Source organism: Linepithema humile, chromosome 1, assembly GCF_040581485.1.
Source record: "Linepithema humile isolate Giens D197 chromosome 1, Lhum_UNIL_v1.0, whole genome shotgun sequence".
Taxonomy (NCBI): Eukaryota; Metazoa; Arthropoda; class Insecta; order Hymenoptera; family Formicidae; genus Linepithema; species Linepithema humile.
This window is the reverse complement of record NC_090128.1, coordinates 35,640,011-35,667,933: the sequence shown is the minus strand read 5'-3', so window position 1 is coordinate 35,667,933 and position 27,923 is coordinate 35,640,011. Positions and strand designations below refer to the sequence as shown.

At 35.8% G+C, this 27,923-nt stretch overlaps 2 protein-coding genes and 1 long non-coding RNA gene across 7 annotated transcripts in view; 2 read left to right on the top strand and 1 right to left on the bottom strand.

The window, feature by feature from the left end:
- The first annotated feature begins 2,029 nt into the window (after window positions 1–2,029).
- On the top strand, window positions 2,030–4,819 carry GatA (glutamyl-tRNA(Gln) amidotransferase subunit A, mitochondrial). Of its 2 annotated transcripts, none has more exons than XM_012367810.2 (3): window positions 2,030–2,703; window positions 2,806–3,857; window positions 4,402–4,819. In XM_012367810.2, the coding sequence occupies exons 1-2, from the start codon at window positions 2,178–2,180 to the stop codon at window positions 3,834–3,836; spliced, it is 1,557 nt and encodes a 518-aa protein (XP_012223233.1). In that variant the 5' UTR covers window positions 2,030–2,177; the 3' UTR covers window positions 3,837–3,857; window positions 4,402–4,819. The 2 variants fall into 2 exon arrangements, 1 of the variants encoding a protein (XP_012223233.1); XR_010890212.1 differs by having other exon boundaries at window positions 2,033–2,703; window positions 2,806–4,236.
- Window positions 4,820–5,968: 1,149 nt separating this feature from the next.
- Window positions 5,969–8,006, bottom strand: LOC136999946 (uncharacterized). The gene is made up of 2 exons (XR_010890259.1): window positions 7,765–8,006; window positions 5,969–7,417 (listed from the first exon to the last, which is right to left on the bottom strand). It is a non-coding gene; the product is annotated as an uncharacterized lncRNA (long non-coding RNA).
- A 156-nt stretch (window positions 8,007–8,162) lies between these two features.
- The window catches only part of Liprin-gamma (liprin protein kazrin), a 131,613-nt gene continuing 111,852 nt past the window's right edge, over window positions 8,163–27,923 (top strand). For 2 of the 4 annotated variants that reach the window (XM_067354981.1, XM_067354986.1), the window contains exons 1-2: window positions 8,163–8,688; window positions 16,564–16,776. Coding sequence is in view for 2 of the 4 variants with exons in the window: in XM_067354956.1 (XP_067211057.1) it covers window positions 19,212–19,308 (97 nt within the window). In the remaining 2 variants the exon portion in view is untranslated. Of the gene's footprint in view, window positions 8,689–13,499; window positions 19,309–27,923 lie in introns of those variants that run through there. The other 2 variants (XM_067354956.1, XM_067354970.1) reach the window with 2 other exon arrangements.

Here is a 27,923-nt window from a genome sequence, read left to right as displayed (position 1 = left end):
ATTTTTGTTTATTTGTAAAACATAGACGAAAATGTGATAGTCAAAATGTGATCTTTAGCAATTATACAAAAAATGACATATGAAAATACAACGGATAATATTAATATTTTTTGTCTAATTTGTTATATTTAGTAATTTACATAGAGACTCACCGGTCGTTGTACTTTAGCTACATACGCTTTCAGCTGTACCTGAAAAATTAATATACCTTTTACTTATTATAAATTATCATTTATTTCATTGTGTTAATTATCATCATTTAATTATTTTCATTTTGATTAAAATATAACTATGTGGAATAAATTGAATAAATAATTATTTCAAAATTTAATTAAATATTTAATAAATACTTAAATAAATATATTATATGTATAAATAACTATAGTTACCAGCTAAAGTATTGCAGTTTGCTGCTCGTCTCGCTGCAGATTCCGTCATAAATCGCATCACATCAGCTCGATCAAAGAATTGACACTGGAAACCACTGCACTTATTGTTAGTTACACGCACTACCAAACAAAACTTAACTAGTGTATTCCAATTATGCAAAAATCATAGATTCACGTTGCAATACACGAAACACAAACACGAGATAAATCACCACACTAGCGTGTGTCCACGCACTAATTGTAATCTACATTGTATATGCATTCAGAGCGAATAAGAAAAATGACGACTTGAAGATACGTCCATGTTATTAGATATAGACATGCACACCATAACTATATTTTGCCAAATTTTATTTCGACAAACTATCCAGTAAGCAAAATCTTATATGCAATATCAGTTAACTGACAGTAAATTTGATCAAATTTGCTGTTAATCTGTTAATATTGTTAACATTTGGCTATCTTAGTATATTTTCAACATGCAATATACAATACGTTGCATTTAATGAATAATATAGTGTTTATGCGACACATACAAAACTTATGGTATTAAAATCTACACCCATCTGAATTGTACCGGTTTCAATTAATAGATTGGCGAAATCCGTTAAACGCGAACACTTACGAAAAATAATACATTTCGATAATCGTCCGTCATTGTGATCGACACTTCCGACAAAAATTCGTATTCAGTATACTTATACTTTTAACCATAAAGTACGTGATAAATCGTGAAAAATTATTCTCTGCGTTTCGAACCGAGGAAGTATAAAACTTTTATGGCGGTCAAAGAATAGCGATCGTAACGCAGTGTTAAATTTTGAAATAAATTAGATACTATGCGCGCTATCCATCGGTTATCATAAAAATTTCTAGATACACATTTGAAATGCAGAGCGCAAATGATAAAAAGAATTAGCTCAGTACTAGACTAGATAAAATATGTTACTATTATTTTATAAAAAATTATATATATTTCCATTATTAATTAAACGCACTATCAAAAGAAAATCAATTTGCGTATTTCAATTATATGAAAATCACAGATTTACATTGCAAATTTTCATGTCGCAAAGCGAACATATAACCTATGTATTGTGCATGAATTCAGAGAAAGCGAGACTTAGTCCAATCTATATTGAAGTCATTAGGCATGCTCACATAATTATGTTTCATGAGATTTAATTCTAATGAGCTAAATAATCAACATGCCATATGCTGCATTCAATGAATAGCATGCAAATTGTTTATGGCACACAGAACACAGAGACAGTTTATACTATTGAAATTCACTTGCATTGTACCGGTTTCAATCTAGATCGACGAAACATCGTCGTGCACATTCGCGGAAAATAATATATTTCGACAATCGCTCGTCACTTTAATCGGCACTCCCGACAAATAATCGTATCCGTCATACGTTTTTGACGGATAAACTACACGATTAAATTGCGGTGTGTTACGGATTCTGTCACTCTTTTCTCTCGCGCTCTGCGTTTCGAAATAGCGTGTAGAGATTTTCGTAACAGTCAAAAGATGGCGTCTTGTAATTCTCCGGTCGTCGTCTTAAGCCGAGAGCACAAGCTTTTACATAAAGCATAACGCATAAGCATAAGGAAATTGATTGGTCTATATATAAGCATAAGCAAATGCATAAGGAAATGGACCAATCAATTTCCTTATGCTTATGCGTTATGCTTTATGCAAAAGTCTGTGCTCCGGCCATTAAGGTTATGTTGTCGCCGGCAAAAAGGTTATGTACATGAGTGACATGTCGCGGAACTAGTGATGAATAAATTGTTATCTACGACAATTAGGGAGGTCAGTCAGAAGATCCACGATGGCACAGTACGTCCATCCGAAATCTGCAAAGCGTCTGTGAAGTTAACTTCGATTGTCAAACCTCTAAACGCTTATATTACCGTGACGAATGATGTTGCGGAGAAGCAAGCAAGCGATGCCGATACCAGACAACGACAGAATTCGTTGTTGGGACAGCTCGATGGCATTCCCATTGCTGTCAAAGACAATTATTGCGTCAAGAACAAACCTACGACCTGTGCCTCGAGAATGTTGGCCAACTTTTCCCCTGGCTATAATGCCACGGTTTATGAGAGACTCAGGAAGCAAGGAGCTGTTTTGATTGGCAAAACTAATCTAGATGAGTTTGCCATGGGTTCTGGTACTATAGATTCGTTTTATGGGCCAACAAAGAATGTATGGGGCTCAAAAGTATTATCGCAATTTTATTCGTGCGAGTCTTCACCGGTTCTTACACAGGAATTGCATGGAAAAGATGCATGGTGCATAGCAGGTATATTGCTATAAATTGTTAGTCATTGCTTAACGCATTTGCTGCTTTTATAATTATTTTGATAATTACATGATAAATTTTTGGACATGATAAATGTTTTAGGTGGCAGTAGTGGAGGTTCTGCAATTGCAGTAGCCACGGGTACTTGTTACGCAGCTTTGGGTTCTGACACTGGTGGTTCTACTCGCAACCCTGCATCGTATTGCGGTTTAATTGGCTTGAAACCAACTTACGGTCTGGTGTCACGTTATGGCCTTATTCCTCTGTTGAATTCAATGGATGTGCCTGGTATTCTTGCGAGAACAGTAGACGATACTGTATTAATCTTGAATGCTATAGCTGGTTCTGATACGGCAGATCCTACTACTGTACAAAGAGAATATGTTCCAATTAACTTATCCGAAACAGTAGACGTTAGTAATCTTAGGATTGGAATACCAAAAGAGTATGGAGTACAAGGAATAAGCGAGGAGGTTCAGGCATGTTGGGACAGGGTTTCTCGTCATCTGGAGGAAGCGGGAGCCAGTATTATCCCAGTGTCATTACCTCACACCAATTATTCCATCGTATGTTACTCCGTCCTAAATCGATGTGATGTAGCTAGCAACTTGGCTTGTTATGACGGTATAGAGTATGGTCACAGAGCCGACGAGTGGAGTTCGACTAACAAATTGTACACAAAAACCAGATCAGAAGGCTTTAATGATGTAGTCAAAGGTCGCATACTAGTCGGAAATTATTTTCTTTTAGCAGAGAATTACAAGGAGTATTATGTGAAGGCGATGAAAATGCGTAGATTAATCGCGCAGGACTTTGACGTTTTATGGAACAATAATATAGATCTTCTGTTAACTCCGACGACGTTAACCGAAGCTCCCAGTTACAACGAATTTGCAATGCTGGACAATCAGACGCAATGTTTGATTCAGGACCACTGTACGCAACCCGCGAATATGGCTGGTTTACCTGCTATCAACGTACCGATCAAGCTCTCTCGCAGAGGACTGCCCTTGTCATTGCAATTAATGGCGCCACTTTTTCACGAACAGAGGCTACTTAGCATAGCAAAATGGATCGAACAGATAGTGCAATTTCCGAAACTCGAATTGAAGGATACATGTTTGTTTGAATAAAACAAATTCTTTTAAATACAGGTGATGTATTCTGATTTATTTCACATTTTTCAAAAACTTATACATTATGTATTTCGTATTAAGTATAATTAATTTACTACGTCAGTTCACGAACTGTTAGATTTTACAACTAGATCTCGCGTGTACCCTTTTGAGTGCTACAGGTACAATTAGAGTGAGAGTCAGTACGTGAGTCTCTTCGCGTAGCGCAACGGCTGTAACCCTGAGGCCATGCAACGCAAACAAATTACACTCTGGTGTGCCATCGGCCATATCTGAAATTCTATTCGTCGAGTAATAATGTTTGCTTTTGCAACCAAATGACTCTCGTCTCATTTCATTATGCTGTAACGCTCGTTACTCGAGAGCAAAATATAAACTGGTTCTCTTCACTATAAGTGTAATTCTTTCTTAAAAAACTAAATCTTTTTTCAAATATTAAATTTATATTTATAATTTAAAGTGATCTTTGCTGAGAGCTTATTATTTTTTGTATTTGCTTTTATGTAAAGTTCTCATACGTTTTGTATTTATTTTAGATTAGATTTGATATTTATTTTTCTAGTCGCTATCGCTCTACGACCAATTGCTTTATTGCGATTTGTCGAGATATTGCACAACGAAGCTATGACATTTCAAACTTCATTGTTCCCCGAGGATCCGAGGGTGATTCGAACGGCGAACAAACAACCGACAACAGGCGCGTACAAAATCTATTTACGTAGCGCCTTCGCTAATTAGATCGTTGCGACATTTCGGTCTGATCTATTGTTCACACTCAACCAAAAAGCTAACAGGGGAGCGAAACAATATGACCCAAGTCTAATCGCGTATTGTTTTCAATGTAAAATTTGTTACGTGTAGCAAATCAATCGAAATTAATTGTACATTACTTTGTAAATTTTGAGTCACAATAACTATAAAATTTATTGAAATGCATAAATTGCTGGCCAAAATAAAGTTTTCTTTCAACAGAGAAATAATATTTCTTTATCCTGAAATAATCTTATCCTTGCTGCCTTTAAAGGTTATTTATCCATGCTAAAATATTCGTTGAAATGTTTGAGTAAGTAACAAGGAAACACATTTGACATTCCCAAGTTGAATTTTAAATGGAACTGTGCATATAGCCTTTCTTTTCGTACAATTCTCTGTAATATCGTTCTCCAGGTTTTAAAGAAATAGTTCGAAGGAGAGAAATAATATATTCTGTCTACATATATCATTTACATATATCTCTCTGTCGTAATGGCAGTGCAAGTAGTGCCGGACCGTGCATACTCGGACGTTCCCATTCAGACGCACAAGATGAAGCTGCGCTATCTAATTTTGCATTCTCTTTCCTTGCCGTATTACGTAACTTCCCGTTCTTCCCGCTGCATAAATTGCAAAAACTCGGTTCTGACCACTATGAGACTACGAAAAATGAGACGATTATGCGTTCCATTAAAGAGAAACCGAGTGCTAGTTTTACATTTTTATTATTTTTTGCAGCATTTCGCTCTGACATCAATCACAAAAAAATTCAAAAATTTTTAACCATTCTCTAAAATATCAAAATGTATAGCTTTATATGATAAATTCTTATTAACGTTCTCAATCCATCCATTTATTATGCAGCGAATTAACGCGGATATGGATTAATATTCCAATACGCACTAGAATTAGGTCGCCTCTCGTATAAAGCTGTGTAATTAATGACAGAGCAAATAATTAATGTATCTAAGGACCGTATTCGATATCGAGTAAGCTGCAATCGTATTACGTGCCTTAATCCTGGCTCATAAAGCTTTGAAGCAGTTATCAGCGAAAGCGTGCCGTGTTTTAAAATATCAAACGCACGCACGGCAATCACTCTTCTTTGGACTTAAAAAAATATAAAGTCTTTGTGATTGATGCTGTTCTGCTGCTTTGATGTAACCTGATTCTGCTGTACCTTCTTTCGTTATTCTGGTTAGAGCGCATCGTAAATTTTTAGCTAATGTTCTGTCTGAAAACGCGGTCGTTGGTGGCTTTATCCATTTATTTATTACTGCTTTCGCGTTATTTTTTTTGTAAGTGCAGCAATAATAATAGAAAGAAAGAAAAAGAATGGTTACAAGAGAAAGGAAATCATTAGAATTTTTTAACCATTTGTCCTTTTTTTCAAGCAATTAATGTCGCAAATATATTTTTGCAATATATTTTTACAATTTGACAAATCTTACGACAAAAATTCCACAGACAAAAGTAGCTCTCTATTTTCTTTACATATGTTCTTTCTATTTCAAAGCTATTTTATGTAATTTAAGTTGCACAATTTGATTTTATCGACAATATCGAGGGACAGAAGCTTATTTTTGATTTTAAATTTTGTGATTTCGAGCGTGATGCATTGTCGATTGTTGATGATTTGCATTGCCGCGCCCTGTTTCGCAGTCAATTAACGTCCGCTTGTCGAGGTGCAAATTACAATGCGCGGTTAATGGAAGTTGGATTTCGAGAACCACGCTATTTTTTGATATATAACCGATCGGAATCAATTTTCGCGGTCATATATAGTTATAGTATATACATTCAAACATTATTTTATTCGGTTTTGTAAAATAAGCTAATATTTTTTAATATTAAAAGTTGAAGCATGAAAGTTGTAGCATGAAAAATTTTAATCAATATTAATAATAATTAAGTTTTTTCTTTGTCTCTCTCGTAATTATTTATTCTATAATTACAATAAAATTCAAGTAGCTTTTATATATTTATTTTTACAACGTATGTTATGCATAGTCTAACAAAAAGTTTTAAAAACATTTTTATATTTTTTGTACGTATTTTAACTATTTACTGGATATTGAAATATCCGCGCGACAGTCAGTGCACGCAACCGTTGTAAAATTATTGAAATTTTTTTCATAGCTCACTTCACGTTGAATGTCTCTTGTTGCGCAGCTGAATGACGGTAAGAATCACTCCGTATTATCGCGTCTGTTTTATTTGTCTCAGGTGAATTTAACATGTAAACAAATGTCAAAAGTATTGAATCCAGCGATGGGCAATTGTTTTGAAGTATTAATCGACCATTAAGCGATCAGTGTGTTTGTTGACATTCAGAATCGAAGTTCGGCCTGACGCGTCGTTTTGCGATTCATCCACAAGAGTTTATTATCCAAAATGCGTATTTCGTCAAATATACATTTCACGCTATTTTCGTCCGACGAACATCGCAAATGCCATTTAATATTAAAAACATTGAAAAGCATCGTTTGCCGTGATGAATTCATCCAGATAGGTTATGTCGCGTACTTGAAATATTGAGATATTTGCGCGACAATCAGTAACGTGAAATTATTCAAATCTTTAACGTTGCATAGTTCATATCGACGCTCTTATGTCGCGGTCGGATCGCAATCGTTCCGTGTTCTCGTGTCTTTTTTTACTGGTTTCGAATAAATTCTGCATGTGAATAAGTGTTAGGAGTGTTTAGTGAGCTATCGTCTCGGAGTATTAATCGACCCGTGATTGTGATCTGCTCGTTTCTCAACGTTCCAAGTCGGATTTCGTCGTTTTGCATTTCGTCATAGAACTTCAACGACATGCATCAACTGGTGAGTAAAAAATTTAATATTACCATACAAATATAATCGTTATTTAAAAAAAAATAATGAAAAATATTGAAGAATTTAACAAAAAATTATGAAATGTTATAAAAGTAAAATAACAATACGGGACAAGATTGAGAGAAATGCTAAATAAACTTGCAAAATCCATTCTATAAAACTATGTTATTAAAAATTAATTTTACATGTTTGAAAACTTTCGATGATTTAATGAATATATAGTGACAATTAGTAAGAGCGAAATGAGCAAACACAAAGATTATCATTGCGCTCGGGGAGTTTCTAGGAAAATAAACTTGCGAGAGTGACACTAAATTCCCTGACGCACATACAATTACACATATAAGCGGTGTGTCCTCGGAAACGGCGCGAGAAACCCTTAGGAATATATTGTGATAGTTATAGCGACGAGACGATGGTTGCGGGTAGGTCTCTAAGCAAACAAGGTGAGACACCGACTTGATATTATCGGTGCACTTGTGTAACCTCGATTCTCACCCTCGCAGCGCGGAAGCGCGCCAAGAAAACTCTCAGAACTGTCCGACAACGGCTAGTAACACAGAACGAGATGGAGGGAAAAGGCAAGCGGCTGGCTACGTGCGAGGGTGGTTGTCTCGTGAAAAACAGGGTTGGGCACGGGGTGGTGAAGACGCATGCGTCGAACCCGGCCACCGGGGGCTGTCGTGTCGCTCTCTGCCGTCGGTTATGCCAGTCGTCGTGACGACTTCGAGCCGTCGTCGTCGAGAGCGTCGTGTCTTTAAATCGTCCACCCGCACCCACGCATCATCTCTGTATTCTCTCTCTTTTTCTTTCTTTCTTTCTCTCTCTCTCTCTTTCTCTGTCTCTCTTCTATCTTCCTCTCTCTTTCTTCCATTTACTATCTATTCGTTTGCGCGCGCGAGTATGTCGTAGCATTCGCACGACACTTCGAACCGCCGGCAGATTCGCGCCGCGGGTGTCGTCGTCCGTGATCATCGTGGATGAGCGTTTCCGTGTGCGTCGCGGTATTCTCATGTGCCGACAGCGACGAAGAGAATCACTCGTAGGTGAGTGCAATTCGCGAAGTGGTGCGATAGAGTGACTACGCGGCCGTCTAGTTGTCGGCGCGCGGCGCGGACTTAGACAGGTGCGTGAACACCCCCCGTGTTATCGCTATCGGCTGCGCGCGATCATCCCGCGAAGGTGTTCCATGATTGCGCACCGCGTCGCGGCAAGTAGATGGGCTTCAACATTTTGGAACGCCCGATATCAAAAGTGTGAGTATAACACATTCAATTGTGAATTAGTTGGAATTTTTTTTGAGTAAAAGTATTTTTACGAGGATTTTGTCTGTACGATAGATATAGTTTGTAATAATAGGACAGAATACGTAGTAAATTTATATTTATCTGACAAATAACAATTGCAAAAAATAAATTTTTTTTGCTTTTATTTAATGCAAGAGGAATAGCCAACAACAATAATATCGATTTTATTGTGAATATTACTATTCTTTATATTATATTATAATTTATTATTTGCAAATGAATATCTGTAGTGTAATTTTAAGCTTTAAAATATATTTAATGAATTCTATTATTCACGTTAAATTTTATGAATGCCAGAAGCTGATAGTTATATCGCAAAATTGATAAAACGTTTTAACATAGTACAATATCAATGAGAAACCTTTTAGAATATTTAAAATCATATTATTTGTATCATAAATAGACGCTTCTCATAAATAGATGAAAGACTGAAGAATCGCGCATTGGACATGTTGCGTCGAATCGATACTGTATTTCCGCAACATATGGAGAATACGTGTAGTGGAAATAGTTAAAATTTTAAAATGTAGATCTGTCATATTTTGATAAATTATACTCCTGATAGATTACCGCCGTACGAATGCAAAGTTTTTCAATAAACGGGAAACTTTTTCGAGAATGTGCGACAAGGAAGGGTATTTTTCTTTCCGGGCAATCTTTCATAGCGGATATTTCCTTCACTTCTTCATACGACGATCAAATTGGATATTTCGGATAATTTCGCGGCGCTTCCGTAATATAATAAAGACGTAGAGGGAATAAAGAGGGCATCCAATTATCATATATAGGATATTTAATTTTTTTTTTCAAGGGAAATAAGGCTATTAAAATGATAGATCTAATAATAAATAATACATATAATATAATATATTATTATAAATGCAAATGTAATGCAATGTATAGGACTATAATTTTATTGTAATAAATTTCAATATTGTAATACTATATATATTGTATAATAAATTCCACATTTACAAGATTAGTATGAATAATATATTATATTATCTACATTTGTGCAGTGGTCAGCGATATGCTGCGTTGCAAAAGTTAAAACCCCATAAGTGTGTCATGCAATAAAAGGGATAGATTGGTAATAAACGTGAGCCGGACAGTGACTTGTTGTAATACAATATCACGGTAGTTTAACGCCGCTGCCGTACTTTAGTTGTTGCAGTTCGCGCGACTACGTCATTTCCTTTTTCCGCCTAAGCATCGTCTATATAACTCCGTTAGACGAGTAAACAGAAATGTGTGCACAGGCTCCATAGTACTTTCCGCGGTGTTATACTGAAAACACGTTCACATCATGCGCCGCGGAGAATACCATACATTTTACCCTTACGCGCGACATAAGAGGAAATGTTGTTGCAACGTCTGTATCTGTCAGTTTGCATCTTTGTCGATAAATCGTGTCGTGCGCAAGGCCGTCGGCGCATTCGTTTATTCAAGCTCGTACATTAAAAATTCGAATAAACAAGTGTAGACAATAGAAAAAGAAGACGAGGAAACTTTAGCTATATTTAATTTTCAATGGACTTTACTTTTTTTATTTTCTGTTTTTCAACAGAACTCTTTTTATTTATACGTACGACATACTTGATGGCTTCAGGCCTCCGATTACTGTCCTGTTAATTCATTTACAAAGTACAGCAGAGAAAACGCGTGGCTTATTAGGAAAACCACTGAGCGTATTCATTGATCATTCGATCGATTTTTATTGCTCGTTTTAGGCAAATTACTCTAATTGGTTTGCCTGGCGCCGTCGCGTCGTAAAACTTGTTCATCGCGCTAGTAATGGTTTTAAGTTTCTTTTCTTTTTCGTTTATTTTCCTCCGTTTTAACTTTTGGTCCTATTTCGAGAGCTGCAAATCGATCCGCGCGTTATTCGAGAATATAAGATTTCAAGAGAAAGTTAAAGTATCCTTTACACGCGCAGTGTGGCCTTAATATCCTCAACGAGCGCTCAAAACTTTCTTACGATTTATTGCATTTTCATCTTTCTTCGTTGCAGTTTTTTTTTTAATTAAAAGACGTGTTGACGCAACGAAAAGAAAATTATTGCATACTGGTAATTACAATTAAGATTCTCAGATTTTTCAGAATTATTCCGGATTTCAATTTTCTGTATTTTGCGTGAGAATATGTTGGAAAGTTTATATTACATTATATTATGTTTTGATTAAAAATATCTTTGTTCTATGGTAATCAATATCCATATTCTTACACTTTACACTTATAGCATTCGAAGGTTTCGTATTATTCTCTTCAGAATAAACACAATCATCATTGTACGAGAATGTTTCTAGTTTGAAATGCGATGTGTCCGTGGCGCAATTCCGCACGATAAGAAAATGCATTACGCTTCGGAAAGCTCGCGTTACGTGAGTATCGGTCGTAACGTCATGCGGAAAAAAAGAAGGCAGTAAGTTCACGATAACGAAGTACCCAAAGACCGGTTAACCAGCTAATTTTATTATCGAGAATGGTCGATAAATCGCATTACCCCGTTGAGATTAACTTTTTGCTCGTATTAATTTGCTAATCAATCGCCGATTAAAGAGTTATTGATCTTTTTCTCCATAATTTTGTGCTTATTTAATTTTATAATAGATGCAGTTGTCGAACATTATGAGATATCAGAATGTGTTTTGTCATAAAGAATTTGAATTAATTTATAAGATAAATATTAGGAATTAAAATAGATTTTTCGAAAATCTAAATAACGTACAATTTACTCAGAATATGACGCGATTAATAAGACAATATATAATCGTGAGACTCATTAACCGCGGAAATGTAAAGTAATAAACGGTTTAATATTTTTCAAAGAATTTTACTACACAAATGTTAACTTCATAGATAGATAGAGACTCATTCCAATTTCAATTGGTTAATCGAGCTACATGGACGATGAAACTTCTCGACCGCGAGAGATTGAAATTTGGTTCGGCTTTAATCCAATGGCGATTTGAACACAGCAAAAGGATTTTATCGACAATTATAAAAGGATATCACGGTATAGAGTGAATAACTCGCGAGGTCAGCGCTAGAAAGAGGAATCGCGTTAAATATAAAGAGACCATGCAAGATTTAGGACATTTGTATCGCGCATCTCGTGGAATAGCGGCGAAGACTTCGATCAAAGTGAAGCCATTTATATTACGCTGATTATAGAAGCGTGTGTGGGTTTGCATGGTGGACGGTAAAATTTTACTGTCGTTCGACGGATGGGGCGATATGGCTGTCGGTACTAAGAATACTTAATATCGATTAACCTTGCGACCGGTGCACGTGAGAACGTTTCTATAATACGTGTTTTTTGCTGCATAATTAAATACCATCGTGTTGCTATCGTACGCTGTTTAATACTAATGATATAATTACATTACATATGTGTGGCGATAGGCATCAAGGATATTTTTATGGTTTTCTTGAAAGACGTATCGATACGCACATGTGTGTGTGTGTTAGAATGTGCTAGCAAGATCAAAAGGCTTCTTTTTATAATATATCAGAAATATTTTTATTCTGAAATATCTTTAAATATCGGTTTTTATCAAAATCGAATACAATTATATTTTATACCTTTTTTTACATTTTTTTACTAGTATGCAAATGAAATTTATTATAATTACACCAAGCATTGATTATGTGATAGTATGTACCGTTTATTTTAATTATATGGAAATCTTTTTTGAGTTAATTAAAATTATATTTTTCTCATTTATATCACGTTATTTCCAGTGTATAATTTCAAGATTATGATAATTGACATTTTGCTATTTTATTAATTAATTACATCCTCTGTCGCTTTTTATTATTTCATAGCGTTAAATATTATATGCTCTTTCGATGTTTAAATTAGACTAGAAAATATATATGGCTCCATTATATCTGCCATATGGCAGTTGATGATAATTATGTTTAGAATAGCGAGAAGGAAAACAAAGTCTCACATTGTTTATTTTTAAACAAATCTAATTCGAGATTATAATAGCTGAATTTATTTTGGCCACTCTATGATAGCTCAAGATTAAAGAATATCACGCAGCGTACATTGTTCGAATCCGCGATTATTTCCAGTAGTAGCTAAATCGAACGCTTATAGTGCAGCATTGGATTGCGATCGATACGCACAAGCGGCTTATGCTTTTCGTCGAAATGTTATAATAGCGCGGCTATTTTATATCCCCGTCAGATTTAACGTGTGATAATATTGATAGCATTCCAAATCTCCCTTTAGTAATGCTATAATAAAAAATGTATAAATTTATCTTTTATAGATCAAATTATAATTTTTAAGAATCTATCAATTGATTATTTTTTCAAAGAAGAAAATAAACATTTTATTTTTTAGTCATAATTGAATTGATTCGTGATCTGGAAATTTTTATCTGAAAATATTTGTCGTTGAATTATTTAAAAAATATTAGAGAAAAATATTTTTTTTTTTTAAGATCTTATGTTGGTGTCTTTTTCGTGATAGTTAACGCGGCTCTAATTCGCGAGGCCATGACGTCATCGAGTCGTCGCGTGTAGGTTTCCTATGGCGCAAATAGCACATTCCAGGATCAATTGGATGACAAAAGACACGTTTACGAATAATACGTGTCACCGAACTACAGAATGGCTCCCCCTTTTGATATACCACACTGATGATTAAATACCCTAATACTGTCACTGACATCGTTCGTCATTGGCAATGCTCGCGATGTCATCAGTACTCGGTCGAAGTCTTTATACTGTGTCTTTACACTTGATAGCGCTTTAACAAATGAATATATACGATAATTTGATTAAACAAATTATATTACGTTAATATGCGTTATGATAACTTCTGATTGTATCAACGGGACTAATTTGCCATGGAAATCACATTACATGTAAAAGGAATTTTTTTTGAATACTGAAACAAATCATTTTTTTTTTTAGATATAAAATGGCACAACAATCTTTCTTGAAACTTTAATCTCGCAATAATATTTTTTTCTTGTTTTTACGTTTTATCATGGGATCTAGACACATCACGTTTCTTATGAGGAGAATAATCCGATTCTGCGATTTGAGTTATGACCTTGCGAACAGTGCGAACAAATAAATGGTACCTGGTGGCGCGTCCCTTCGTACCCGGTGCCAAAAAGGGGTGCCAGAATGGTAGATAGGGGGATCATCATCAATCCCCCTTCGGTATAGCAGAATAAATGAATTGAGAAAATATCATGCAAGATAAAAATATGTTATCTCTAAAATATTGTGAAATGTATAGACAGTATTGGACAACAGCAATATAACAAAGTAAACAAAGTTGTAATTAAATAATCATACCAGAAAGAGCAATATGAATAATAATCGCAAAATCTACAGAGCGAGAGATTATAAATTGTAATTACTTGTATTATCGATCGAAAGCATTAATTGAAAAGTTATTAATAACGTTGATTAAAAACTGTATTCTCAATTTTTTTGTTTTAAAAAAAAATCTCTTAAATTAATTGTAATCGAACAAACAGATAGTGTCAGTTAAATTTGTTGGTTAAATTTATGCTCTAGCAAATTGCCAATAGTCGATATAAAATTACGGTAACGTGGATGTGTTTGTGATTAGCCATATTAAATAAATAAAATTTAATATTTTTGGAGAGTTATATACCACACATTGAAGTAAATAATGCTATTTCTGAAATATGTTATTTTCAACTTTTTTTTTAATTCAATTAATCTGTTCTTATATACGAAAAAAATTTCTTTTTTTCATGATTTAAATTTTTTGATATGTCTTTTTTTATTTCAAATTCTTCAAAATTAACCGTATTGCTATTTAGAATGCACTCAAAATATTTTTATTTTAATGCAGTCACTTAGAAAATAAAATTAAAAGATTCTTTAAGCAATCAAACTGTACTATAACATTAATTTATTTTTAATGAATAACAATTATATTAAATTGTTTAAAAATTATTTTTAAAATAATTTGTCATTAAGAAATAGCGTATAATGAATGCATTGAATCAAACTTATAAGACAGCAAAACATTTTTTCCAACAATAAGCGCAAATTATTTTGCACAATAATCTCCATTTTTTGTGTCGTTTCACCGCTGTCTTTAAAACTGACACTGATATCTTTCTTCGCTTACAATGCTCACCCTCGAAGCGACTTGAATTACGGCATTGCAACCGGTCAGAGTGGATAAATGGTACCTGATCCCACTTGCCGTGGCACGTGATGCAAACTAGGGTCAAGGAGCGGCGGATCCCTAAACGAAAAGGAAAAGCATGGGGGGAGTGAATGGTGCATCGACCTCGCGTTTTGCTAGGAGAAAGGGAGCGCCGTTTATTATCATCCGGGAATAACATCCTGTGCACGAAAGTAGTAGTAATATGCAATGCAAAAGAAAGATATCGTCCTGATTTGCAAACGATAATAATGTACCTACCATCGACGGCGCGCATAATGTGCATAATCGATAACGAACAGAAAAATTGTTTATTCTAGATATGTTTAGAACATACTATTATACATTAACACGCAAGTTTGATACCAAGCAGAAATTTATACTCTTTATTTTATGACTTACGTACTGAAATTATAAATTTAGCATATCAACTGCACCGATTAATTGTACAGATTTGATTACTTTTTTAGTTTAAATATTAGTAAAAATATAATAATGTTAGCCGATATTATTATGATGCAATATATTGTGTATATAGTTTGCTGAATACAATCGCGAGTTCCGAAGAACTCGCTTTCGACAGACTGGGCAAAGCGAGGATGGGTAGGCGAACGGCGCAAGCTGTTTCGCGAGAAACTTTTGAATTATTTCTTCGCCATTTCTTCGACTGGAAGAGAGGTACGTCACGGCGGGGTATAATATCTCGTAAGACTTTGTCTTACGCGATCGGTGAGCGAGGAGGAAAGTTCTTCCCATCTTTAACGTCATTTCCGTCGACGGGAGGATGCGTCGCCGGGTTCGTTTTGCGCCGCGAAAGTTGTGTGGTCGGTTGGAACGGCGGTGCACAGATCGGATAACGACGTTGTTACTAATGGAGTCTGCGACGACACGGAAAATACGAGTCTAAAACTCTCCTTCGCCATTTCGACGAATGAGATATCATTGCTACGTTTACCACGCGGAGGTGTGTTAATTGCGATTTTATCGCTCCGTTTCGCAAGCTAAAGTGTATCTCATACATAATGAGATTATTATGAGTTCCGACGTTAACTCTTCATCCTAGATAAAATAATATCTGAAATGTCCTACATTCTATTTTAATAAAAAGATATTACACCTTTTAGGCTATATTAGTTTTAACGTTGTTGTTTTTGGTTCCGTTTTTTTTTTTTTTTTTTTTTTTTTTTGGTTTTCATCCTTTCAACTGGCTCGTGTTCTTTTTGCGATTTCAACCGAAACGTGACGTGGGAGCAAAGCGATGGCACCGTGAAATTGGGACGTAACCGATTCAAGAATCATTTCGTTTTTTCGGTTATTTTTCGAACGCTGCGCACGTGTTCCGCGAATAAAAAATAGACGATGACAAGAGCATTTTTATGATGTAGAAGGATCTTTTTTTATTACATTTATATGTACGTGTATTTTACATAGATATTTATTATATTCTAAAATATAAATTACTCTAAAATTTCTTTTGTAGCTCTATAATTTTGTTATTCTAATTAATATATTTTGCGTTGAGAGGATAAAATTAAATTATACGAAATTCCACATTCTCTTAACACCCATAAGAGCTTCCGGAATAGCGAGCACTGCATTTCCGCATAATATCGACCAGTAACGCTAACATAATTTTCATAATCTTGCAGGTACCGACGATCCCATGCATTAGTTACTCGCCGCATTAGGGAAGCGAAAGGAGCCATCCGGCACTTAGGTCGGCGTGCGATGCACTCGTGAATCATCGCCCGTCATTATACAACGGTGAACTTTTCCGCTTCCGTCGGTGCATACACCAACCGCAGCCGAAATTGCTTGAGATCGCGCCGAAGAAACTCGCGAATTCATGGATTCGTGATCAGGTAAGGGTGATTTTAATGTCATTGCAGCATGCCGTGAGAGAAGAAATCGCCGCGAGATTTATCAAGACCGGAAATACGTGCCAATAGGGCCCGGCATCTAAGGGATGACGTAACGTCGTCGAAACGAACTTTCCGCTGAAAATGTCAGTCTTGTGAATTGAAGTGTGCAACGTTTTTTTTAGAAAGATACATTTGTGTCAGATGAAATGTACAATAATGAGGGATTTCGAGGAATCAATACGTTCCCGATAACGTCACGTGTAATCAATAATGTTTAATAAGACGTGACTCACTTAATTTAAAAGTTCAGCTTTAAAAATCTTGACGATATAAAAAATGTCAGTTACCAATCGAATAACTATATATTTGATTATGTTGATACTTCTATAATTCCATTTATGTATAAAGAGTATTCTTTCTCGTACATTGTGTAGGCGTATGCCGTTCTTTTCATTTATTACGCGAGGACGTGCATTTCAGCGCTTCACGGTACGCTCGCTCTTTATATCGCATGTGGGTCAAGTGTAAGCTGTCAATATTTCGTTTTCCATATTTCACCTACGTGTGTTGGCTCTTCACAACGTGGATATTTTTCTTTTTCGTCCTCATGCATTTCGAATATTGACTTCCCACTGTAAATCTTATTTTCACTCTCTATTCAGCATACTTTAGAATCATTCAGTGGTTTACAAGTTTTTAATTAAATTATATGAGAGATATATTGAATATTCTAAAGAATTAATATTACAACTTAAAAATTTATATCATAATTTTTTTCATTTTTTATCTTTAAAATAGCGATTACTTATCACATCTCTTGAAATAATGAATAATGTCTTCTTTTGACCTTTTGATCTTATTAGACCTAGTTATGATATTAACGTTTATTTAAAAAAATTATAACTACTAAGACTGAAAGATCACGATTTATCGCGCGAGTCACACATTTATGATTGCAAAAAGAAGAATTATAAAGTAGGACCTTTTCGTTTTTTTGCAAGGTGCGTCGCATTCGGAGTTCGTGAGTTTTTGGTGAATCCCTTAGGATCCTCTAATTCTGGAAAATCCCTTTATGAGGCCGACACTATGCAGTGTCAGAGAGATAATGACTCGCATAAAGTTTGCGTCCAGTGAGAGAAAGGCTAGCTACAATGTAAGCTTACAATGGGATGTCATCCTACAGTACCTTCTGGACTCCGTATGTTTCCCGGTACATTCGCCTATATTCTGTTTATGTTTGTATCCTAATGGCACCCGAAGGCATTTTATTTCTTTACATAGACACTCGATCGAAGATCCTAGTGCGGCTAAGGCTCGGTCAGATCCCTTCCGGTTGCTTGCCTTTTCGGAAAATGTGTTCCGAAAATTTCTAAGAAAACTGAAAAATTTAGGTTTCAATAAATATAGATTTATGTCTTATAAAAATATACTTTACTTCATAAAACATAGTTTTTCATATTTTAAATTATTAATCTTATTATATATTATCTTATTGAGGAGAGATTTTTCATCGGCGAGATGACGCGTGATGGCACGACGGATTTGTAAACGCAATTTGGAACTGTAATGACATTTTAACTGTAACATAACGGAAGCAATGAGCATAACGCCTCCTACGCGAGGCGTATATAAATGTACCGAGCAGAAAGGTAAATCTCTCGTAGCTCTTCGCGCTAGTAAACTAACTTCTTTGCTCCGTCAACAGTGTACAATAAATGCGCGCGCGATGCGCTACCAGGCGAATTTAATAATTGCGCGAATCCGCCATCTTTGTCCGAACCCCGTGTAGCGCGACGAGGCGTTAATTACTTCCACCATTACCATTTGAGATTGAATCGGCGGGCTGGATGCGTCGGGGTTCATTACGCGTGCAATCTCCCTTATGAATAATTTTGCATTTGTTGTTATTGGAGTCCAATGAGCTTTTTCGTAGCAATACTACTTAAGGTGGATTCAGTGAAGAAAATGGAAATATGAAATAAAGTAGAGATTTTAATAATATAGAATTAGTGAAATAAGTCGGAATAAAATTTAAAATGTTATTTAATTTTTTTGGAAATTTTAATGGCTATAATATATTTCAAATTTTTATCTTTTTTTTTTTTAATCTAGCATTGCCATGTCATATTTCTACAGTCTCTTATATATAGATTTGCTTCTGCCCAGAGACGCCAAGGGCATGGGAGATCCAGCATCCGGATCTTCATCCTAATTATGAATGGCGTCATTTGTTCGGCCTCAAGTAGAGGAGACATGGGCGCGTATTCTCCTTCTCTTTCGCTCTTGAACGCGCTCTCCTTTTTTCGCTAGATGATCCCCACATATTATGTAGTGGTACGCCGGCGTTTATAAAATGTGGGCCACTTCAGTACGCGTATCGTCGATGCGCGGATCGCATTACTCGAAGCCGAAGTCGATCGTCGACTTACGCGACGATGATCGAGCTCGTTGTTTTAAAACGTTCAGCTGTCAGGCTGTTCTGCTGGTGCCGTTGGCTACTTTATTACCTTTATGCGAATATATCAAATCTCGGTGAGTGCAATTTAGTGATATAATTATAGTGTAATAATTTAATGTGATAAACTTTTATAAAACCTGAAGAGAGGGAGAGAGAGAGAGAGAGAGAAATGAAACATCTCTGATTTTATTTCTATAGTGACAAATTTTTATGAAACTGACAGTTACTTTAAGATAATTATAGTTTACTTATCTCATTTATTATATATTTATCTCATTTTATAACGTTGTTTCGCGGTCACTGCCACGATTGATAAGAACGGAAGCGCGATATAACATGATTCCGAGCACGCTCTTATGATAACTGTTTTATCATCATTTAACGTCTTCCTATAATATTAAACGGTTGTTATTTTATATCTTTTGTTTTAATATAAATTAGGCTAAAATAAAAAGCAATGGCATACATGTATCTTTCATCATACACGATAACATGTGACATTTTCTATCACAGAAAAAATGAGCATTATCTTTCTATGCCAGAAGGTTATTATTACATAATTTGACCTCTCGTAAGATAGTACTTTTTCTGCTTTTAACATATCGAAAGACTGATAAAGTGTCAAGAACGTTTATAACTAGACAGCTCTAATAATATTGTACATTCGTTTTATGTTATTACTCGATCGAAAGATAGCTTTTCCTCAAATAGCATGGCGTGTATTTTAAATGATTGTGTTATCTGACATTGCGTTTGCTGGCATTGTCGCTAACATGAAGAACACACGTTGTACTTAAACTGACCTCTCTCATACGACACGACGATACGTCGATACTAGCCAGTTCTCGCTCTGACCATAGGTACCCACGTGCGCGTAGAAACTAGGCCGCCACTTCCCTTCGTGTTAAAACGCACTTCCGCATTGCCTCTTGAGGCTACCTCGTGCTTCAGTAGGCGATGTATTGCTTGATGCAGTTTACTGAAGACACTCGACAGGACGTTATCGTGCGGACAATGTCGTACTACAATGTCGCACTACAATGGAAACGGAAATAGATTTGAACCAGCAGCTTTGTCAACGGAAGCCGGTTTTACAGCCGTCATATGGCGTATTTGCGTGCAATTTTTACTGCACATTGGTTGCTAAAAGAATTTTACAATTAATGGTTCCGCTACGTTAGCCGGCATTGTAAAAACTTCCATCCCTCCATTATCGTTACTTCAATTTGAAATATCGTGTGAAATTTTGTTTTACACTTTTTACAGAATAAAAAATTATTGTTCCAATTCTTTATGCAGATTAAATGATAATCGATGTGTATTTATAATCTTATACACAAATGTGAGATTATTTTAAATGTTAAAATTAAAATTGTAAAGTGTCCCTTGAAAAAGTTGTACCTTTAAGTAGCCGACGTCTTATTTGAAATTTAAAAACGTAGCACTGTAAAGCCACCAGTTATAAGATATTATAAAATTGCATTTAAAATATATTCAAAGAATGATATTTTTAGATTTATCTTTCTGTGACGTATTGATATTATCATTCTCGTGCTAATGCAACACAAATTGCATAACGTTACAAATACATAAATTATCATTGGTTGGTACTTTTTTTACGTGTAACGTTATCAGGTTGTTATATTTAAAGCGTAATGTGCTCGAATGGGCTCGCGAGTGACGTGTGAAACGAAACAGAGGTCGAAGCGCCGCGCGCGCGCCGATAAAAACTCGGTCGAACTCCCAAGTCGAGTTAGTGACACAAATTAATAACGCTCGCTGCAAATCCGACCTGTCAGCGTCGAATTGTCTAAATTGTCGACAATGAAAGATTTCCGGCGGTGTGGTGCGATGTGTGACCGAAGAGGAACAAATTTTCACGGTTTTGCTTATTTACACTTTTTTGGGGGTGGGGGACCAGTATTAATGTAAACAGATGTGGACACTTCAGTTTTGTTTGACATCTTCATTGCACGACTTAAAAATTTTTTCTTATTTATGTACTACTCATTTATGTATTTTGACATTTTGCGGCTCATATCAAAGTTTAATAACTTGCTTTAAGTTATAGCAGTTCGAAAGTTGCTTTTCTTTCGCAGAATACCTAGTGTCTTATAAAATTTGTATCTTGAGATCCGGCCAAGATAAATAATTTATATAAGATGAGATATCGAATGCACGACAACACGTAATACTGTATATAATATTTCGAAAAAATTGTTCACAAAGTAACGATCTGTATTGCAGATACACTGCAAATACGCCGCAAGGACACCCTGCGGGTGCATCATGATAAATGCTTACTTTAATTAGCAAACCTACTTCATACGCGATTAACTGCTCCATGAACCACAAAATGCCGACGGCAAGCTAATCGAAAACAATTGGAAACAATTCGGATTCTACTCATCCGAGTGACATCAAAAGCTTGTCGATAAACTTCTCTCTCCGCTCTTCGTCCGCGTAGGTTGGTTAGTTTATTGAATATACCATGACGGCTGGTGCCGGTCGATTGAGGGTCGTGCTCGAGGGTTGTGAGTAGAGAAAACTGCATTTCATCGGGATTATTGCCTCGCGTATTCTTAATTGAATAATGACGATTTAGGAAGATGCTTTAAGTTTTCTTCACTTTGTCAAGCGTCTTACAGTGACGAAGGGATTATTTTCTTAGTTAAGATCGGTGACGTAATTGACTCTGCAGTAAGATTGAGTGCATAGGATTAAGATAGATCTTGTCATTTTTGTTTTAAGATTAAGAAATATAAAAAATAAAGGTATGATTGCAGGCATAAATTTTGTATAAAATCTCTGACCAGAATATAATTAATTTAAACTTCAAAGATTTTTTAAATTCTTTCGCAACATATAATGAGACTGTCAAGTGTTTACTATCGTCTCATGACGCATTGCCCGTCCCTGCCTGTCCGTTGTATCGGACTCGTAAGTAGCAAACTATTTTCAATTATAACTCGAAAACTAAGCTTCGGACAAAATTTTGTAAAAGGAAAAATCGTCTCAGAATTCGCTCAAGAATATGGCATTGCAAGGACATCAGGTTATTTTGAATCACCCTGTATATATATATATATATATATATATATATATATATATATATATATATATAATTCAGATATTCTGTATAAAATATTATCACAAAGTAATAGAAATGATAAAAGAAAAAAAATTTCTTGAACCTAGATGATTCATATTTTGACCAGAGACATATGTGCATATATAGTAATTGTATAGATAGTAGTGTTTAAATATTAGAATCCTATTTGTGCGAGTCAGTCTAAATATTAAATTGATATTTGTACTATATTCGGAGTTATTTTATTAAATCTTTTGCTATTTAAAGATCAATGTGGCCTCCGATATCCTGCGCAAGGAAACACCGAAAAAGAATCGAGAATCTTTATCAAATCTTTTGCTACACAAAGATCAAATGCGTCATTCCTTTTATGAGAATCATCACTATTCCGCGTCAGAATCAAATAGTCGCGATTCGACCCATTTAATTAGATAGCTTCGGAGGGATATCCCTTATTTTGCGGCTTCATATTGGGGCCTCCGACACCCTGCGCAAGGAAACACCGAGGGAGAATCGAGAACACGATTAGGGTCTCCGCCCCCGGCGGCGGGAGAAAATATTTTCCCAGGTTAGGGCCGGTAAACACGCGGGTTCGCGCCGCCGAAGATTGACCGACCGACCGGCCGTTTTGGGGGGTGGCACGACACAGGGCTTACAATTAGACCGGCACGATCAGGAGGCCAATCCAGCTGCGAGTCAATGGTGTCTGATTGGCTGCGCTCTCGGGCATCGACGGATGCCGATTACACAGACTGTCGTATAACTATGGGCTACAATGACACCCAGTGATTTTCGAGCCGCATCCTTGTGGCGCCACTCTCTCGTTGACGATCTCGATGCAATCTCGCGCACGTGGTCGCGCTTCGCGGTAAGCTCGTTAACGACACCGGGACAGGCCGGGCCCGGTCGATGAAATTAGCCGATGCCGCTGGACGAACAATGGCCGACGACCATTTTCGTCGAGGACAATGGCGAGTTGGGAAATTGCTGGTGGAAATTTTGCGGAACGTTTATCAATCGTAAAACGTGCTGAAATTACGGGCTGTTTCTAAAGGGTCTGGCGCCGTTCTCCGCCGTTCGCGAGCGGCCGACGAAGTTGGAGCTAATTTATCAACTTCGCCCGACTGCAAATGTACGAAGTGCATTAACGCAATGCGCTTTATCGTATAATTTATCGTTTCAAAAAGTTTCTGATTTCCTTATACAAGATTTAGGTGTTAATGAATATCGGCGTGTTTTACACTCGGTTATCTCGATTAATCGAGATAATTCGCGGTATTGCGCTTCGAATCGTTCAACGTAATATCCTTTCGATGATAACAGTCGCGCAAACATGCATCGTCACGTACATCGATAAATTATTGATATTCTAATTACCTCCGAATAATCGGAGAACACCAGTGTGGTCACGCGGTTTCTAACAGCAGCGAATTTTGACATCCCATTGAGATCTCTCTGAGCCGTAGTGGCGCGCTTCATTTGCGATGAATGTTCATTTGACCGCTGTTAGTAGTTAGCAAGCGATACAGTGTAACGCGATTAATCGGGAGACCAACACGAGACGTCATGAAAATAGATTCGGCAGGTGCACACTATTGTTGGCGTCAAAAATATCTGGTGTCTATTTATATTAAAAACGTGTCTAGCCGTATTAATCTCTTTCTAGCGGGAATAAAAAAATTACTTTAAGATAAAATTAATAATTTTTATTACGAACATATTTTTCTTGCCTTAGGTTATATGAGCTAATATTTATTTAAGTTTAAGATTGTTTTATCACACTTTAACAGAGACCTAATTACAGAGATGATATAAATTATCCGCGAGCATCTTAGCGACTTAAGACTTTCAAAGTAACACATTCTTATTTTTTGCTTAATTTCACATGGAGTTTACTAAGTAATTTAAGAAAAAAGTCACTAGATTAAGACCAGATAGAAAACTAAGAACATCACGGCGATAAATCCAACAAATTGCGGAAGTTTTCCGATAGGATCGTGCCGATAGTGCAAGAACGGACAATTAGCTGAGATTCACGTAAAAAGAGAATTGAAAGTAAAAATAATGTTCTATATTTCTAAACTACATTTAGAAATTGAACAATATCGAGACTCAAGTCCCAAATATTTCTGCAAAATTGAAAATTATTGAAAATTTTTTATTAAAAAATATTTACTAAACACCATTTTTGTTCCACTGTTTATTACAATATTGAAGAATGTAACATATTCTAAATTTATTTGGAAAGCACGTGTTGGCTGTATTAAGCTAAAAGATTCTTCACAACCTACAGTTTTGATCCCTCTATAACACGAGGGTGAAACCGATACTCATGCAATTTTCTCAATTGCAATCCCACCCTATTCTTTTATAAATATACACGTTTCTCTGCACTGATACAAATTGCACTTGATTTAGTGACGTCATTGCTCGAATCGAACGAATGGTTTTCATATATCACAATGAAATGATGATAGAAAGAAATCTTTGAAGCGGCTATCCAATGTGTGTGTGTGTGTGTGTGTTTTTCGTAGAATATTTATCGATCTTTATTTAGTACCATGTTGTGCATTCATTTTAGAGTTCAAACTTATAATTAATTCTTTATAATTAAATTCTGCATTTAAAATCTATTTCATATCGATTTTGTTTTAAGTTCAAGTGTCTCACACACACACACAAGCATCTAGTATTTTAATATTAATTTAGAAATTATATTTATCTAAATGTTACTTGTGAGATTATTTTTAGATTTTTATCACGTTTATTTCGCCTTATTTTTATACTATTTGAATAACATATTAATGTTTCAATATCTCTTATACACATTTCTGTATCAATGTAGTACTTAACTGCTTCTAAATATTAAATGTTCTAATGCTCTTGCAAAATTATATTTAAAAAATACAATTTGTTAAATATTAAACAAAACATATCTATTTTTTATTAAGCATGAAACAAAATGAAATGATGTGAGATCTATTGTTTCCGAATAACAAAGATTTATATAAATCTATGACTTCGCATTTTTTTTATTTAATTATGATACGATATTGTACGGTATAATTGCCTAGCGAATCCAAAGTATTTATCCAGCTATTAGCTTGACGTTAATAATAATAACCGCCACAACCTCGAAATAACGACGTTGATTTATTGCCGACTCGTGACCGCAAATTCGCGCTCACACAGCTATCGCCAATTATCAAAGTGGAGCTTTATTCAGTTAGCAGAGCGCTTGTTTAGTGAGCCACGATAAATCCGTATAATTTGATCGCTCGCTCTCGCCAATGTCTAAAAAAAAAGGAGAAAGAGATAGAGGAAAAACTTACTTTTGCACTCTTACACGAGTGGCCATTCATCAGCTCTTTGTCTGATAAACACGCGTTCCTGTCTTTACTCTCGAAAACGCCAATAAAAGTCACGACACGACGAGATCGTGTTCGCGTGATTCGCCGGTTTTAGTTACTCATTTAAGTTTCATTTGCTTTACGTGCGCGATGCATCCATGCTCGTTGCATACTTTTGTTTTCCCTTTTTCTCTCTTTTTTTCTTTATGCGAGCCTGAGCATCGCACAAACCTAACGCACGCGAGCAAGGACGATTAGCGTTCTGGCGAACTCGATAAATCGAAAGAGTACTGCCGACCATTACGATAATCTTCTTTCCGTAAGAACTCTGTCCAACGTCGTGTAAGTAAAATTCTTCAGCTTCCGAGCGAATTCCTGAATGTTGCGAATGGTCGAATCCTATTTGATCGTTGGAATCCATTCTTAGATCTTTCTGCAAAGTTCAGAACTATTTAGAATAGAGTTTTGTAGATTTTTTAGTCGTAGAGATTTTCTTTTTTTCTTTTATGTTAACATCTGCACGAATATTCGCACAAAGTTTGGTTCAACGATGCATCGAATATACATTTTCGTCAGTCATTTTCCACAATAACTTATTTTTGGCGACGAATCTTTGTCCAACGCGAGCCGCTAAAGGGAAGAATCCACGAAAGAGCGTTTGATTGACGGCTGCAAAATGATACGGGCACGGTTGAATCAAGCGGTTATATAGTGTGCTTGACGGCAAAAAAGTAATTAATTTCTTGCCCATGCATTTCGGTTGATGGCTTTCAGATACTATATCTAACTGAGATTCTCCGCTGTACATAGCGTATATATGTGAACGGTATAACGAATACATACGAAAGACTTGCACCTGAGCTTTTTTATCTCTCGCTGCTGGAAATTCTGAGAAAATTCAGAGAGTAGGAAACGTAATTTCTTCATTCTTTTGTTCTTTAACTCAATTCGCATATATACATTTATAATGTATGAAATGCGAATAAAATATGTATAAGATTCCCGCAAACATATGCGCGCGAATAAAACAATTTCGTTTATATTATGTATCAAATATATTAAGTAAAATTGTTCCATTCAGAGCGGGTCTAGAATTCTTGTTTAATTTGACTCGTGTTAATTCTTTATTATCCGCGTGTGCATTTATAACCGCCGGCTCGTAGGAAATATTTTACTCTCGCGCACCTTTCTAGCTGCAATATCTGTTATCAGACGGCGTTAATTCCACCGCACTGCAATTTAAGCGGCTTCACTTTATAATTTGTGATTAAAGCTTTATTCGCGCGGGTACGAGATATATCATGCCGCGCGATGAAAACGCTAACACGTATTTAGAGATAGTGCGTGATGGAATATCCTCGTTGTTGATGCGAGGTCGCTCGATTGTTCCAATGTATCGAAACTTCCGCTCCCTGATCCGCTTTTGCCCGATTGATCGATTGCCTGTCAAATATTTCTGAACCGTGCGTGACAAGAGAAAGAAGCCGTGATCGACGTTCCTACCGTAGTAATCTTGAACGTGAGATGCAATCAGATTGAATGCAGATATAAAGTGAATGTCTTTATTTTGTGGAGAATGTTTCACTACTTGACGAGATCGCAGTTTATTTTAATAGCATGTCATGAAAATATTCGATTATTTGAAGAAATAAAAAGAGAAAAAACCGAAAGTTGATTGTAAAAAGAAGAAAATTAACATATGCATGATTCATCGCGTTTTGTATGATATTCATAAAATTATTCTGTTATATATAATGCATTTACATTTTTATGTTTTTTATTCTATGTTACATCTTTTTTTTTTAAGAAAAAAATTGAACAAAGAAATGTTATTTACTTTTTTCGTCACGATATTTTTTAGTCTGCTGTTACTGCAGTCATTTATATCTGAATTCTGTTTCTTGACGTAAAAGCTGCAACATCTTCGGAATGAGAAATGTTTTAAAGCAAGGAAATGTCGTGTAAAATCGCGTTTTTTCGGTAGAATCGATAATCAGCCGCCCTCGCGCACGGCATCCATTCTAAAAAGTATGTCAGCTGGTATAACGATACGAAAAATGTGGAACAACTTTAAGTACGGAATTGTCCCAACTCGTGCTTTAAGCCACGTCGGCTGTGTAATTTCGCGATTGCCTTTGAATGTTAGGCACAAAGCTCACGTAACATGACGGTCGTCTGCGAACTCGTATTCAGCAACCAGCACCGTTATATTAAGCAAATACATGTGGCCATCACAACCAGATTATGC

Excerpts from the sequence above, each read along its gene's own strand:
- GatA (XM_012367810.2), top strand. The coding sequence starts at position 2,178 with ATGAATAAATTGTTATCTACGACAATTAGGGAGGTCAGTCAGAAGATC. Across the intron at positions 2,704-2,805 it reads AGATGCATGGTGCATAGCAG|GTGGCAGTAGTGGAGGTTCT; the intron begins GTATATTGCTAT and ends TAAATGTTTTAG.